Raw genomic sequence first — 17,023 nt, 5'->3', positions numbered from 1 at the left:
ATTAAATGATAGGTCTAAAACACAAACTCAATGAGAAAACTTGAAACCAAAGAACAGTGGGAAAAAAAGGAAGGGAAGAAAGAAGAAAAGAAAAGAAAGAGAAAGAAAGAAGGGAGGGAGGGAGGGAAGGAGGGAAGGAAGGAAGAGAAAAAGGAGCTGTATTGCGGCTATCCCTTTCCTATCTAGAAAATGGTTTGAACTCTTGTTAGTTCTGACTTTCAATTTGTTCCCTCTCCCAACCTTTTTCTTGCCTTTCAAGATCTTGGCAGAAAGCTCCTTTTTAAGGGGCTAGGTCACTTCAATATCCAGACTAATTATAGTTCTTGGTGATAATTAGGGGTAAACTGCCTTCTTGCAAGAGGGATAGGGTATGAGTTGCAGCCCAGCACACACTGGCCTGACAGTACTAGAAGGAACTACAGTCATGTCTCTGGGCTTATTCTAGGAGGAGGAAATCACAAGGAACAACACAAGAATTAGGTATCTTCCAAAGAGAAGCTGATCAGGGCTGCAGTAAAGCAGAACAAAATTACAAGGTTTAAATCTGTTTTGTTTTCTGTCTCAACTGTCATTTGTTGGCTTCACAAAATAAAGCAAAACACCCTGCAATATAAATTGCTAGAGGAATGGTACCAGGAATTTTAAAACTAGAAGAGACTTGAGAACCTGAATCATGGCAATCTAAAATTATCAGTAATAGTTACGATCATAACTATGATTTTCACTGCCATTTATGTACCAGTCACATAAATATTTTGTTATATTTAATATGTTATACAGCAGTTCTTGGCACATTAACAGGTCTGAGGCCAATTGACAATTCAGTTTTCCTTGACTCTGATTTGACAACTTCCCCTAGTGAAAAATTGGTAATCTAGCAGTCAAATTTTAGTAAGGTCAATTTATTTTAAATGTGTGGCTTCGTGGAAGATCACTATACCTTAATAATAGTAATAATAATAGCTATCATTCATTTGACATACTCAGGATGAAGCATTGTTCTTAATGCTTTATCATTATCATCTGATTCAAGCCTGCAAGATTCAATGTCTTACTTTTGAACATCAATTTTAACAAACCAGAGGGATTGCACTATCACTGGAGAAGTTAAGTAACTTGTCCCGGTCACACCCTTAGTGATCGGTGAGATGGACCTAAATTCAAGTCTGTTTGATTCCAAGACTGTTTCTCAACTGCTGCCATAACTGAAGAAGTTGAATTAAAGATCTTTAGGGTCCCATCCATCTTTGAGATTTTACCTTTTGAACATATGAAAATAAGCATTTTTTAACTTAAATTTGATATCAATCTTTACTACATGATATATGGTAAATATTTGTGTTTCTATTAGTATTGAAGCTTCTATTAAAGCAACAATTTTCTTTATGGAAAACAATAAGAGTAACAATTCTGTATATTTCTAGTGGAAAACATGGCATTCATCTCCAGTAACCTCTATATCAATACTGATTAAAGATCTGTGCATTGGATTTTCATCAGCAATGTGATAGTTATCTCTTTACCACTGGCATTCAAATTACACAAAGCATTTCTTGGGTTTCCTCTTGAGTCTCATCAAATTATGCTTCACTGATTTCTTCATACATGATTACATCTCTTACAAAAATTTTTTTACTATAAAGTCTTTTGTTTCAGTTTTTCCCAGCTTTATTGAGGTATAATTGACAAAATCGTAAGATATTTAAAAGTGTACAATGTGATACAGTGTACAATTTGATATATAAACACATTGTGAAACAACTTCCCATCCATCACCTCACATATTTACCTTTTTGCTGTTGTCATGGTTGAAAATGTTATGTTCTATTCTCTTAGCAAATTTCAATCATACAATATAGCATTATCATCTGTAGTCACCATGTTATACTTTAGATCCTCGGACCTTATTCATCTTATAACTGAAAGTTTGTACGCTTTTACTAACCTATGTTCCTTATTTCTACATTCTTGTCCCATCTCTTCCACCAACTAGTATTACAACTTTGAATAAGACAGCAACCTTTCTGGTGTTCAATAACTTCATTACAAAATTAAAAAGGTTACATTCTTGCAGTATTATTTCTGGAAAGTTTAAAAATATAACTTTTAAATAAATATAAAATGCGTATGTGTCTAAAGATGTATTTAACTCATTAATGGGGGATCCAGAAAGATGGTAAGCCTTGGTCAAAGAGGACTGGGGAGTGCCACATATTTACAGCTGCTGAAAGAATGAATACTTGAATAAGACTGCTAATATAGGTACAAAAGTGGTTAATATCCTGCAGCACAATAAACGGTTACCTGTTCTACGGGACAAAAATCATCTGCACCTCTACTGGACAAAATTCAATGATATTACTATCAGTTTTCTACATGTTAAGATTTACCCTTACAGAGTTGTACAGTCCTCTGTACTAAAAAATGATAAATATCAAGTCAAACAAAAGCACACATTCCTGGAGAATCAGACAATCCCAGGAGTGCCTGCTAGACAAAACGCAGCAGGACACTGAAAGAACAAATAGTCATCCCTTTGCCTATTTCCAAGTTTTGGATCATTTTTCTTAATAGAACTAAGAATCCTCTGAGTTTTAAAATTCTCTCTTAGGAACCAGCGCCAAAAATGTAACATCACTAAGAATTACAACACTAGCACATCCCGGTAAGCACACACTGATTACATTTATTCTACTTAGGATTGTCATTTGCCATTTTAAACCACCAGACTAATTGAAAGGCTGACTGTAATTTGCTGATATTTATGGCTTCCAGGACAGCTTTACAAAGGATGTGTCTCATCTTATGCTGAAATTAAGTAGTTTGTTCAATAATTAATAAATATATATTAAGAACGCATCATGTACCAATCACAGTTTTAGGATAAAACAGAGAAATAAAATAGATGAAGACTCCTGTCTTCAAGAAGATTATATTCTTGTAGTGAGAAATTCCATATGAATTAAACATTTAAAGGTTGAGTAAAAATTAGGAGACAACCTAAATGATATCATTTGTAAACCTGGGTGGGAAAGACTTTTCTAGTCATAATTCTAAAATCAGAAACTAGGGAATTCCCTGGTGGTCCAGTGGTTGGGACTCTGCTCTTCCATTGCAGGGGGCCCCTGGTCTGGGAACTAAGATCCCACAAGCTAGGCAGCAGCGCGTCCCCCCCCCCCAAAATTTAGAAACTATAGGGGAAAGAACCATTAGTTACACGAGTGATACCCAAACTTGAGCAGGAATCAAGTCACCCGGAGGGCTGAATAAAGCACGGATTGCTGGCCCACCCTCCCAGAGTATCTGATCCTGTAAGCGCGAGGTGGGCTAGGAGAATTTATTTCTAACAAATTCTCAGGTGATGACAGTAACGCTGGTCTGAGGACTACATTTTGAGAACCTGGATTAGAATACATAAATATTTTAAATGTTTGTACTGTCAAGACATTATAAATAAATAAATAAATAAATAAATAGCTATAACTGGGAAAACTAGCAATCAATGATCAATTAATGGTGTAAATTGGGAGCATTTCTTCTCTACTCTTGAAGTTCTACTCTTCTCTACTCTTGAACTCTTGAAGTTCTTTTCTGTGAAAGGAGCTCATTTCATGCGATTTTGGGCCTTTTTCTGCCTCTTTACTCATTCTGATTTTGAGGATATGGGTCCAATTTACTAAATTTAAGACTAATTGAGCATACATTCAACTCAACTTCCTTTCCCTCGGGGGAACCAGTCTGCCACTGGCAAAGACAGCAGACAAAAATCACTGTGCTCTCCAGCAATTCTCCTTACATTCTAGTGGAGAAGTTTATATTTTATCTTTATGGTACTAAGTTGATATTTAACAAGTACAGACATACCATCCTACATCAGTAAACATAAAAGTGATATTGATATTTTTCCTAAATCTTAAAAACACAGTGCAAACGCGTGTTTGCTTATTTAGTAATTTTGACTCTGGTAATCAAATAATTGCTAATAAAGATGTGGAGAATGGAATGTTCTTGTACTGCAAATTTATAAAACCATTCTGGATGGCAATCGACAACAGTTATCAATTTAAATGTATAAACTGTAACTTTGCAGATTCTAAGATTTATTCTAAGGAATAAATGAAATAATTATGCAAAGATATATAGATATAGAACTATAGATACTTACCGTAGCCTTCTTTATAATACTATGAAAAATTTGGAAATTATTAACATATAAGTCATTGGACATTGGACATTCCCAAATTTGGAGCTGGGTGAATAAATGAAAACTATATAGCCATTACAAGTGATAATGTAGTTCTCTGTTGACATGGAAAGATGTCTACTGGGTGAAAAAAGGAAAGATCATAAAATATATGTTATATAATCAGATAAAACTAGAAATAAACAGCATATATAGAGTATACATACACATCATACATGTGGTGTGCATATATATGTATATATACCTGTGACATAAATGCTTGTGCATCTTGTTGTGTGGTCTGATTTTTTTTCAATAAACATGTATCTTTTTATCTTCTGTGTTTCTTTTTAAAGTATGATTTTAAAACATTTATTTAAAGAAATAAACATACAACTTGTTAAAAAAACATTAAACAGTTTTTTAACACTCAGAAAAAGAAAGCTACTTTATGTTTTGGAGAAATGCTGAATATGAGTTTGTTTCTGATTGACCTGGCTCTTTTTGTCCTTAGATTATACCCCATACTTTTCAAAAATATATTTATTAATATTTACTGAAATCAGCACTTATCATAAATAGGTAAATCAAATCAGCAAGGGTAGAGGAATAATATGTGATCAGGAGTAATCTGGTCTCAAACTTAGATTTTATTAAAATTTATGCAAATATATTCAATTTACAAGTTAATTTAACACATTAAAATCACAGGAAATTTCTCTTTTTAGCCAGTAAGACTAGGACAGAAATTCCAAAGTAGTTCCCATAAACCTAATCCAATCAAACTAATTATTCTGAAATGCTAGCCCTAAAGAAAATATTCCCCAGTCCACATGCAAAGTAAGAAAAAATAATCTACCCCATAGTACTTTTGTATAGAAGTCAGTTTTCTTGGGTTGCTGTGAGAACCACCTACAGACCATGTAATAACAAGGAGTATAAAGTCTCTGTTCATTCATTTAGTGGTTCACTAGGTCCAGAAAGGTAAGACTGCTTTGAAGAGCAGCTCAGAGCATGTCTTGCTGGCCTGGCCTCCTTCTGCAGGGGTTCCTGAATCACAGCAATTGCTGTTCCACCTGGTTCAGGGTTAGGAGGTCGGAGCTACTCACCAGGTATTTACAGTACAACCTGGGACTCACAGCAGTGTCTGGAAATACTTCCTTGTCCAAAGTAAAGCTTCCTTATGACTATTTAATTTTAAATGAGTGTTTAAAGTGAACAAAAGAAAGAAACCTGCTACTTCTCTGCTTACTGCATGTGCTTTTTTCACACTGCACACTGAATGTGCTTTTTTCTTTTTGTATGAAACCAGTATTTTCCCAGACGAGAAAAGTGAACATCTTTACCCATTTCATATTTTAATTTGGAGGTAATTATATTACATCTGCCCACTTATTAAATTTTTTATACCTTAACTTTCTTCTCTTTTGAAGTCGTTTGAAAATACCCTCACGTGATCTTAATTGTGGAGACAGTTTACATTTCCCTTTGTTTGTTTAATAACATTTTTGGATCTTTTTCAGATTTGGTTTACATTTCTTTATTTTTAACTTATTGATCCCCCCCTCCCTGTTATTAGCTGGAGATAACCGCCTCAAGAAGTGTATTTTTCAGCAGGTAAGCATTTTAGTTCTGATGAAACAAAAATTCACATTTTAAGGCAAGACAAAAAAAATTTAAACATAAAACTTTTAATCTACTCTCTGGTCTCCTACCTTCCTTCTAGTGTGCATTGTGCCCCTGCATTATGTGTTAACCAGAACTCCCCAGTGGCAGAAATACCTGCTCAACCATGAAGATCAATTTTCCTTATTTTGGGGCCAGCCATGTAACTCCTCAGAAGATAATATTCCTTCCTCAATCCTGTAAGGGGTCACAATGACCCACCACTCACCTGTTATGTGCAGACATCTTTGGTGAACAATGCCAATATACTATTTCCCTTAAAGATAGTGATTGGTGCAGAAGAGACACTTAAAGGACGTTCTTAGCTTAAATACTTACTTGTGACCTTATTAATGTAACTAGCTATATTACTTGTATTCTGCCTATTTAACAAGATTATTGTTTCTTGCATTACCAAATGTGTGACGAGCCTCAGATAAAACTAATGATGATTAGGCTAACTGAAATGATTGATCAAACACATAGTTCCACAAGATCAGTGATTGTAATAGTGTAACTCTAGATGTGAGAAGAAGCAACAAGAGGGAACCACTTCCTGGACCATAACAGACCAGTAAGACAGGCAGTCCAGAGGCTTTTGGTTACTGTTAACAGGGTCTATCTAGTCCAATTATAGTAGCACGTTGAGTGGCCTATCAATGAAGTCCTCACCTGGCCTGGGAATCGCCATTAGGCAAACTTGTCATGAAATGCCTTCCAAACATTGCTCAAAATTAAGACCAAAAGGGAGGGGACTGTCAAATAAAGAGTATTGCCCACCGTCCAGTTCTACAAGAATCAAGTCATTAGCTACTGCAGTTGCTGACCTACAGTTGAAAGGAATTCAGGGTGGAGATCAGGATGAGACACTTTGTATACTGGAAAACTGACAGAACTGGCCCTCAGACAGATCTTTTCAGGAGAAAATTTTATGAACCTAGTTTCCTGCATCTTCCCATACTTAGAAAAGCACTAAAACCATTAACTAAGATATCTCTTCCTCTCGAATAGCAGTAACCTTCTACTAAGATGAGTGCTTGATGGCATGTACCACTTTGCCAAAATCATACGTACGGGCCTCACCCTTTACCTCTTTGGAACAGTCCCCAGAGCTTTCTGAAAGACTGCCTCCCGGGTTATAATCCTCAGGTTGGCTCGAATAAAAGTTTCCATGTCTTTCTTAGATTGACTAGTGATTAATTTTTTCATTGATAGTTCCCAGCTCCAGTGTGTAGGAAATGAGCAATGTCCCCAGTCCCCGTGCTCTTTGCATGCCAACCACACTGACCTCTTTCAGTACCTCTGCCTTGGTTTGCTTCCTCCCACCCTTGCACAAGGTGTCATGCTGTTTCCTTTGCCTGGGACACTCTTCTCTCCTTGCTTTGCCCTCTTAATTCCTACTTATCTTTCAGATCTTAAACTTCACTTCCTTGACCACTCTGCCCTCCCCTAAACTAGATGCGATTCCCCTATTATATCCTTCTTAGCACTTGTCACCCAGGCAACCTAGCATTTGTTTCTGTATTTGACTAAAGCTGTATCCTCCGATAGACTGTTTGCTTTACAAGGTCAGTGTCTCTGTCTGGTTTTGCTCACCACTGTGCCTTGAGCACTTAGCTGATCTTCAATCATATTTTACTGAATTTAATTAAATCTGGCCCACCTCCCCACATGATGGAGCTGGAAGGAAAGTTAACCTGAGGCTATTACTGAGATTTTCTCCATTCTCCATGGTATCATGCAGGAACCTAGAAGAAGCCGGGGAACTGGACTGTGGGATTATTGTCCTCTTCTTCACGGCTCCTCATTGAGCAGTGATGCTCAGAGGGTGCTTTGGAAGGGCTGCCCCAGGTGGACGGCCTTCCACTGACAGCAAGTTCCCAACTTGCTACCCACTGGAGGGACGAAGTGCCAAAAAAGGAACTGTCCTCCACCGTCCCATCTTCCCCACCCCAGGCCTCACCCTCTCTTCTGACTCTTAGGAAACCTAAATTTCCTCTTGGATGCAGATGCTTTCCCCTCTGTTACTCTAAGAACTAACCTCCATCGTCTCCTGTCCTGGGATGAATACTCCTCCACGGGCCTTTAGAAACCAGTTTTCCTGGAATGGGTTAGAGAAAGAGGATGCTAGTAACAGTTTTTTTGGTTTCATTTTTTTTTAAGTTACTCTCCTCTACAGGTATGTGTATTTTGAAGCAAAATTGGGGGCATATTGTTTATACCCTTCTATAACTCATTTTCCCCATTTACCAAACTGTACTGCCCTATAGCCTTAAATATTGAGAGTATGATTGAGAATATAGAATTCTCTAGGAAAGAGTCACCTAATTTATTTAACACGCCCCTTTATGGTGGGATATTCCTGGTTCCAGCCTGACAGTTAGGATCCTTTGTGCCTAGTTCTAGCCTCGTCTCCTGCTGGCAGGCCCCTCATTCTGCTCTATTGTCACACTAAATCATAACGCCCCAGGACACGTCATGCTTCTTCTCCATTCTTCCAGAGTTTCTTCAGCTGGATCCCTTTTTTTCTGATCAGCTCTTACTTATCCCTTCAAATTGGTGTCATCTCCTACTGCTTTCCCTGACATACCACCCCTGTCTGCTTAGTGCCCTTCTGGGCTCCCAAAGCATCCTCATTATGCCACTCTCATTGCTCTGGGCATATTTTCTTGGATTTATCCTCTGAATGTTTCAGTCCTCTTCACTAGACTTTAAGGTCTCTGAGGGCAGAAAGCATGGCACATGTAGATGTGTCACAGTGTACCTGGCACATAGAGTTGTTCCAAAAGATTTGTTGAAGAGACACAGATTGCAAGAAGCATTTTGTTTAATTGCCTCGCTTTCTTTTTGGGTATGCACAGCTTCTTACGATGGCTTTGAACTTACCTGTCCTGGAATTGCCCTTTGTTTTATGCAATTATGGGGGTTTCTAACATTCTTCACCTAATAGACGCAGTGATGCCCAGTCCCCTTGGTGTTGATAAATATTTTCAATTTTGGCCTTTTTATTTCCTTTGCCAGGCAGGCTACAATTGTAGCTGTTCCTTTACTTTAAGCAGACGTAAGATGAGGTTCCCTTGTTTCATGGACCCTGGCACAACTCCATCTTCCAGATCTCCTTTTCAGATTCGTTCCTTATCTGTCAATTATCCACACTCTTCCTAAGGATAATAAGAGTCTTTCCCTCAGTGTGTTTTTGGAGAAATGCCAGAAGACTTCTTCTTGTTTGTTTTGGCTGTGCCATGCGGATCATGGGATCTTAGTTCCCGGTCCAGGGATCGAACGTGGGCCCTCAGCAGTGAAAGCCCAGAATCCTACCCACTGGACCGCCAGGGAATTCCCCCAGAAGACTTTTTAGTAAGTTTTCCCCTGTTTGTAAAATAATTTGGTAACCCCCATTTATCAGATACTACCCCTTCTCCTAGAATCATGAGATTTCATATTCAAGTTCTGTGACTAGATGTCTAGTTTCTCAAGTTCATGCTGATAATTTTGAATTTAATGTTTCATGTTGTTTTTTCCAATGTAAATTTGAGATTGTATTTGAGGACAAGGGACTATGCGAAGGATAGCATTTCTTTTGTATTTAATACAATGCTGACATGTATGTTTGATAAATAAATATAAATATGCATTAAACTTGGGTTAGGATAGTTTCTAAACAGTGATATAAGGTTCTTTTACCATAGACAGATTTAGCTTCATTTTATAATAAAAATCTTTGGTGGTAAGACTCATTGGGAGCAGGGTACTTGGTCATTCAACCACAGGTAGACTAAAATTAAGAGAACATTAGTGTAGACCAGGGGGAGATGATAGTCATTTGGTCTAGAGTGATGGAGGTGGTCAGAAGAAGAAGGATTTAAGAAACTGAACTGTGATGGATTGGCTATGGGTCGGGGGAGGGATCCACACATTGCATACCTGATGGATGGCAGTTCATCCAAAGAGATTTCCAGATCAGAACACCCTATTTGCCTAGACAATGTGCTGGATGCCACGGTCAATTTTTCCCCTCTGTGTTCCTCCTTCGTAGCTGTCATGTAGACCTTATTCTGGGTTAATTGTTTCCCTAGTTTTGGACATGATTCACATTTCTTAGTCACAATCAGATTCCAATTTTTTCCCGTTTATGCTCAGGTCAATGTGATTGAATTTGGGTATTCTTGAAAGTCTTCAAATATTTTAAGGACAGTCATTTGTGATACGTCATATCTTCATATAGGTGGTCTTTGGTATTCTAATGCTTTCTACTTTCATTCTTAGACAGAAACCTGGCAAAAAAAATGAGCCTCACCACATCTTATACGCCAAAGTAAATTTTAAATGAATTAATGAATTGAGTATTAAGAAAATAGATCGAATACTCTATTGCTGGAGGTTAGCTTTCTATACTTAGATCAGAATAACTTAAAAAGAATGACATTTGGTTACACAAAAATAAGTAACTTCTGTAGATAAAACCAAACTTTAAAAAAATCCCTTCTTGGGGGCTTCCCTGGTGACGCAGTGGTCGAGAGTCCGCCTGCCGATGCAGGGGACACGGGTTCGTGCCCCGGTCCCGGAGGATCCCACATACTGCGGAGCGGCTGGGCCCGTGAGCCATGGCCGCTAAGCCTTTACGTCCGGAGCCTGTGCTCCGCAATGGGAGAGGCCACAACAGTGAGAGGCCCGTGTACCGCAAAAAAAAAAAAAAAAAAAAAAAAAAATCCCTTCTTGGGAATTCCCTGGCGGTCCAGTGGTTAGGATTCTGGGCTTTCACTGCCAGGGGCCATAGTTCGATCCCTGGCTGGGGAACTAGGATCCCGCAAGCTGCGCGGTGCAGGGGGGGAAAAAAATCTCTTCTTAAATGGGAAAAATGAAAACCATTTGGAGGATATATGGCAAATAAAAGGCACATAACTTGATTATTTAAACAGCTCATGTAAACCAGTGTGAAAGCCATTAACATTCACTCCATAGCTAAATGAGCCAAGACATAAACGAAGCTAATTCACAGATGGAGAAATAAAATAATAAACATGGAGAAAATGTGTTGAGTGATCCGTTCCCCCTTATCTAAGTTTTCTAAATACTCTGTAATGTGGTACATTGCTTTTGCTGTTGACCTGAATTTAGGTGGCCACGGGCAGAGGCCTGTTGTTGGTTCTATAATCAAGGATCAAACAACTGGATGGACTGTTTGAAGGAAAACATGGCTTAATAGTTTTAAGAGGTGGGTTAAGCTTTGAACTTTTAAAATTGTATTATCCAAGGCCAATTCTGGGTGAAATCGTGAAGTTGGCTCTGATTTCCTCTTTCACAGCTTCCTCCAAGGTTGTCATGTGGGTGAGGACTCAGATATAGCCCTCCCTCAGTATCCAAGGGGGATTAGTTCCAGGAACCCCCCCACAGATATGAAAATTTGTGGACGCTGAAGTTCCTTACATAAAATGGCATAGTGTTTGCAAATGACCTATGCACATCCTCCTGTATATTTTATTATTTTTAAATAAATTTACTTATTTATTTTTGGCTGCGTTGGGTCTTCGTTTCTGCATGCGGGCTTCCTCTAGTTGTGGTGAGTGGGGGCTACTCTTCACTGCGGTGCCCACGCTTCTCATTGTGGCGGCTTCTCTTGTTGCGGAGCACGGGCTCTAGGCGTGCAGGCTTCAGTAGTCGTGGCATGCAGGCTCAGTAGTTGTGGCTCGCGGGCTCTACAGCGCAGGCTCAGTAGTTGTGGTGCACATGCACAGGCTTAGTTGCTCCGCAACCTGTGGGATCTTCCCAGACCAGGGCTCAAACCCGTGTCCCCAAAAAAAAAAAAAAAAAAAACCCGTGTCCCCTGCACTCGCCGGTGGATTCTTAACCACTGTGCTACCAGGGAAGTCCCTGCAGTGTCTTCTTAAGAGACTTCCTCTCCAGGCCTTCAATTTGCACCCCAGAAATGACCTAAATATTATATATTCCTACTAGAGTTAAACGTCCCTAGGAATATCTACGTTTTATCTGGGATTCTATTCCTGAACTGGTTGATTTGGCCTGCCCTGGGGTCCTAGCCCAGACCGAGACCCCTTGTCTTAGTCAGGGAGGTTCTTTTTCCGATCGGATTCACACAGCCAATAACAAAACCTATGCTGAGACTGGAACAGCACGAGCTTTATTTAATGGCTAAAGAATGGAGAAGCGGAAACCTCGTTTGCAAATCAACTTCTCTACCCAATTCCAGGGGAGACACTACGTTTATAAGAGAATCGAGGTAGAAGGGAGGGAAGTGGAATGAGTGGGAGGAATATTCATGACTTATCCGAGAACGGGGGTGTGGTTTGGACCTGGAACTGATGCAACTCTCCTTTTCGGTCCTTGTATGGGCTTTTCCGGTTGTTGTCATGGCAACTGTCAGCTGTCATTGCACCGGTCGGTGTGTCATTTAGCATGCTTAGGTATTACAACGAATGTATCATGAGGCTCTAGGTCTACTGGAAGTTAAATCTTCAGCTATCTAGTGCCTAATTGGTTCTAACCAGTTCTTGTATTTTTCTTTGCAGCTTCCTCCCAAAACTTAGGTTAAGAGCAACTGGTTTCCATTCAAGCCCGGGACAAGAGTATGATTCTGGGTCAACAGCTTTGGTAACAATTTGAGGCTTAATCTAAACTCATAAGTGAAACTCTAGTGGAATTCAGGCCTCGTTCAAGGTGGGGAGTGAGGGTTTTGCAGGATAGTGGAAAACACCCCACAAAGAGGTAGGAAAAGTGCCTCTGAAAAAGGTAGAGTTGTGGTTGCCACAGCTGATTATTTAAAAGGAGAGGGATTTTGGCTCCTTCTCTCCCTGTTGGTTCACGACCTCAGGTAATTCCCCAGGTGAAACCTCCGCCCCCACACCAACACACACACACACCCTAGGAGGTCACAGAATGACTGAAGAGGCAGGACATTCCATATTGGTAGGTGGCAGTTTTAGTAAGCAAGGGAACTTACATAGGTGGTTTGTCTTGGATATCCACTCGCCAGAATCTTGAGTTTATACAGAGGCCTTAAGCGGGGAAAGGGGGGTTGCACTTACCAAAAAAGTCCAGATGGTTTCAATAACACCTTACTCTCTCAAGGCTGCACCCTTCAAGTAGCACCTAGCTCAGGAACAGAGGGCAGAAAGTACATTCCAAGGACAGAACGGGTAAGGAGCCTCTGACTGCCTCAGTCCACCTCCTGGGTCAAGCCGAGCCCACGTCCAGTCGATTACTCCCCCAACACTCCCTAGGCTGAGTTCCTATGTGGCTCTGATTCTGTTTAAATGGAAGATATGCTGTACCTAGGAAACCTGAGGCGAGGCTAGAGAGGGCTGTGAGAAGGCAGGCGCCTTCCTCTCGCAGGACGCGGGGCAAGGAACTCTGCGTGTCTAGTTAAGTCTGTCTCTGCGGACGCAGACAAATTTCAAGCACGCGGGGAGAAAGCGAGGCGAACCCAGCGCAACACCGCCTCCGGAAAGCGCCCACTCTTGGGCTTCCGGCACCGCCCCTGTCCCTCCAAGCACTTCCGTCTGGGCTGGCAGTTCGTGGACTGCGGGAAACCACGCCCAGTTCTTCCGTTCGGTCTCTCGCCACCGCGTCCGTTAGCGCCACGAGGTTAGCATGGCAGGTGGCGAGTTGCGGGCAGCGCTGGAGCAGCGTCTCGAAGCCCTGGCCATCCGTACGGAGGTCGTGGAGCACCCGGAGGTGAGGCGCTCCCGCCGGGACCACCCCGGGAAGGGGTGGGCTCTGCTGCAGCTTCTATGGGGCGAAGGCGCTAAGCCTAGACGTCCCAGGGGTAATGTGCCGCAGAAACTTCCGTTCTAAGGCATTTACCGGGATCCAGAGTACGAAAGGGACCTGAAAGTACCATCAAGGGCCTCTCCACTTCGGACGCTGTTATTGTGAAAAAACCTCATGTTTTCTTGGAGTGATTTTTTTGGCCGCGCCACGTGGGGTGCGGAACCTTAGTTGTCCACCAGGGATCCAGCCCGTGACCCGTGAAGTGGGAGCGCGGAGGCCTAACCACTGGACCGCCCGGGGATTCGGAGTGATTTTTTTATGTTGAGAACTAGTACAACATATTGAGAACTTGCGCATCTCAAACTGGCTAGGGATGTTTGGTCAGTGTGTCAACTTTATGCGTATGTCAGTTGCCAAGCAGTAAACCCCTCTTTGCAGTGGCTGCAGGTGCATACAGGATGCCAAGGTTAGAGTTTGGTATTTTTTAACATGATTTATTGATGGGAATATTTTTTTTTTTGCACATATCTGACGGAGCCAGTACGTAACCTGAGTGGTGCAAGGACAAAGTTTTTGCCCAACGCTTCAGTAACAGCTAATGATAATTAGCTAGATATGGTGATGATCTTCCAAGTTTAGAGAAATTCATCAAAAGTATATTCTTTGACCCTTTTGCCTCCCTTATAGTCCACATACTCTCCCCCTTTTTACTGCGCGTATTGCCAGCTTTTCTGATTTTTTCTGTATATTAGTCTAGGGTCTCATTCCCTGCCCTCACTCCCTCTCTGTGGTTATCTTTTTATAGAGTGGAGATCGTCATATGGCCTGGATGTAATGGAATGCCAAGGAATAGGAGTCTGGGCTGCTATAAACTTTTTTAAATTAATTTTTATTGGAGTATAGTTGATTTACAGTGTTGTGAGGGCTGCTATAAACTTTACCGAAAGTTTAATGGAGAAACAAAAACATTTTGGGAGTGTGAAGCCTTGGCCTGCACATTGGAATGGAGAACTGGCCTAAGAGAAACTGTCAATACTTCCTGAGGCCCTGAGATGAGATATATTTGCTAATGGGCTGGGGATGGATCTCTACCAGTGAAATCCAGGTCATTGAGTACTCCCTAACCTTACACCCACCAGGCAATATACAGATTGTATGTGTGCAGTGTGTGTATACATGCATATTATTTTTAAACTTCTCATGTGATATTTCACAGGTGTTTACAGTTGAAGAAATGATGCCTCATATCCAACATCTGAAAGGAGCACATAGTAAGAACTTATTTCTTAAAGACAAAAAGAAAAAAGACTATTGGCTGGTGACAGTTCTTCATGATAGACAAATTAATTTAAATGATCTTGCCAAGCAGTTAGGTGTTGGAAGTGGAAATCTGCGGTTTGCTGATGAAACAGCCATGCTAGAAAAACTGAAAGTTGGCCAAGGCTGTGCCACACCGTTGGCACTCTTCTGTGATGATGGAGATGTGAAATTTGTTCTGGATTCTGCTTTTTTGGAAGGTGGACATGAAAAGGTGTACTTTCATCCAATGACCAATGCTGCAACCATGGGATTGAGCCCTGAAGACTTTCTCACATTTGTGAAGGAGACAGGACACGATCCCATAAGACTAAATTTTGATAAAAACTAATTGGGCTAATACATTTATTTCTGAAAGCTGTTTTTCTTACTTGTAATTATAAAAAGCATTAAAGTGGTAAGATATATATAGCACTTTGGTTTGGTGACTACCTAAACTACTTAAGGAGCTGTTTAACTATTTCATCTTAAAGGAGCTGTTTTTAAAAAGATATATTGAGGTAGTTTTAGTCAGCTGAGAGATTCCACCCTCCCCTTCCCCCATGACAATTACTTGTTACCGGAATGCCTTCAACAATTAAGGATGAATTAACATAGGGAGTTCCCTGGTGGCCTAGTGGTTGGGATTCCAGGCTTTCACTGCCTTGGTGCAGGGGAGCAATCTCTGGTCAGGGGAACTGACATCCTGTAAGCTGTGTGGCAGCCTAAATTAATTAATTAACATAAGAACTAAGATTAGTTAACTAAGAGTAACTATATTACATCTTCTGTAAGGTGTTTATTATGCTTGAAAAAATCAAACTGCAAAAACAGCATATATAAAATTATACATATGACAGTGTACATACAGGGGAAAAAAGAGGAATATGGGAATATATTCAACTGTTAATAGTGGTTATCTTTGAGGAATAAGAATTAAGGAATAAGAATTCCCCAGCAATATAATTAAACATGGGGGCAAGGGCAAAACCTTCCTATTACCAGGTGTTTGTTTTTAAACCAATGGTTTTTTTTTTCAGTGAAAAATAAGCTATTTTTTAAATAAAATTCTATCTTTAGAAAATTTTAATCTAGAAAAACACTCAAAGTAGGGATGGAAAATGTTATGTCATAATCATACTAATGAAATTATATTTTAAAATTCAGGAGCAGAAAATACATAGGCCATTAAGAAGGATTTGCTTAGTCTTTGGAGGTTACAAAATGTGAACATGCTTGAACAAGGTTCCTTTGTCCTCTAGGCTATATTAAATTTTACTTATCCCCTTTCAACTGTGGCATCTAAAGCAGTATAAGAACCCAGGATTATGTATTGTCAGTTGTCATATAGAGGCTAGTTCAAAAACAGAGGAAAATTGATGTACTTTTCCACCTCACTTAGATTCAAACAAAACCCCAGTTGAGGGTCTGACTAGACTAGGCTACAAAATAGCCTAGAGGTCTTAGGAAAATTCTCGTTTCCTCTAGAGTACAATCAAGTGGGATATTTGAGAGATAATCATATTTTCCTAAGGTTGAACACTCAAAAAAAATTTGCTTCTGGTAGAGAAATTGTACTTAATTTGTACCAATTTGCATTACTGAAAGGCAAAAGTAAAAACTTGTCATATTTGGATATATGTGGTTAGAAACTACAAGTCTACTCAAGGCAGAATTTTTATAAAATACAGAATGGATTTAAGAGATGAGTTAGTAAGAAATATTTTCCATAAATGATAAACTTATTTCTGAGGTGCTATGTTAGTTTTTGCCTACTTTGTACTATATCTCTAAGAAAGAGGAAATTTTAGGTTGCTTTGCATATAAAATTAAGGTTTAACGAACAGAATCAAAGACACCGAGGACCTCAGATAACTGGTCTAACTGTCCTCCCCACCTTATGGTGAAAACAGGCCCAGAAAGACTGACCTGCCCAAGGACTCAAGGCAGGTTGCCATCTCTAACATTACGCCTCCCAAAGTCTAGATGTGAAAATGAAAGAGACTGATTGGTACAATCTATTATCGTATTTAAACCTATTTTGAGGTTGACAAGACTGATAGACTCTCAGTTCTCTCCCAAAACCTCCAATACTCATCCCAAAGTGATTAGGACAGAATCATCTAAACAAGGTTATATGTTATGAAACAC

At 40.0% G+C, this 17,023-nt stretch overlaps 1 protein-coding gene across 1 annotated transcript; it reads left to right on the top strand.

Annotated features, from left to right (window-relative positions):
* Nucleotides 1-13,447: 13,447 nt before the first annotated feature.
* On the top strand, nt 13,448-15,287 carry LOC136134117 (prolyl-tRNA synthetase associated domain-containing protein 1). Its single transcript, XM_065891581.1, has 2 exons — nt 13,448-13,540; nt 14,793-15,287. The coding sequence occupies exons 1-2, from the start codon at nt 13,457-13,459 to the stop codon at nt 15,222-15,224; spliced, it is 516 nt and encodes a 171-aa protein (XP_065747653.1). The 5' UTR covers nt 13,448-13,456; the 3' UTR covers nt 15,225-15,287.
* Nucleotides 15,288-17,023: the final 1,736 nt, after the last annotated feature.

The sequence above is a fragment of the Phocoena phocoena genome, chromosome 14 (assembly GCF_963924675.1).
Source record: "Phocoena phocoena chromosome 14, mPhoPho1.1, whole genome shotgun sequence".
Lineage (NCBI taxonomy): Eukaryota > Metazoa > Chordata > Mammalia > Artiodactyla > Phocoenidae > Phocoena > Phocoena phocoena.
Note: the sequence above shows the minus strand (reverse complement) of the source record. Positions and strands in the feature narration are given on the sequence as shown.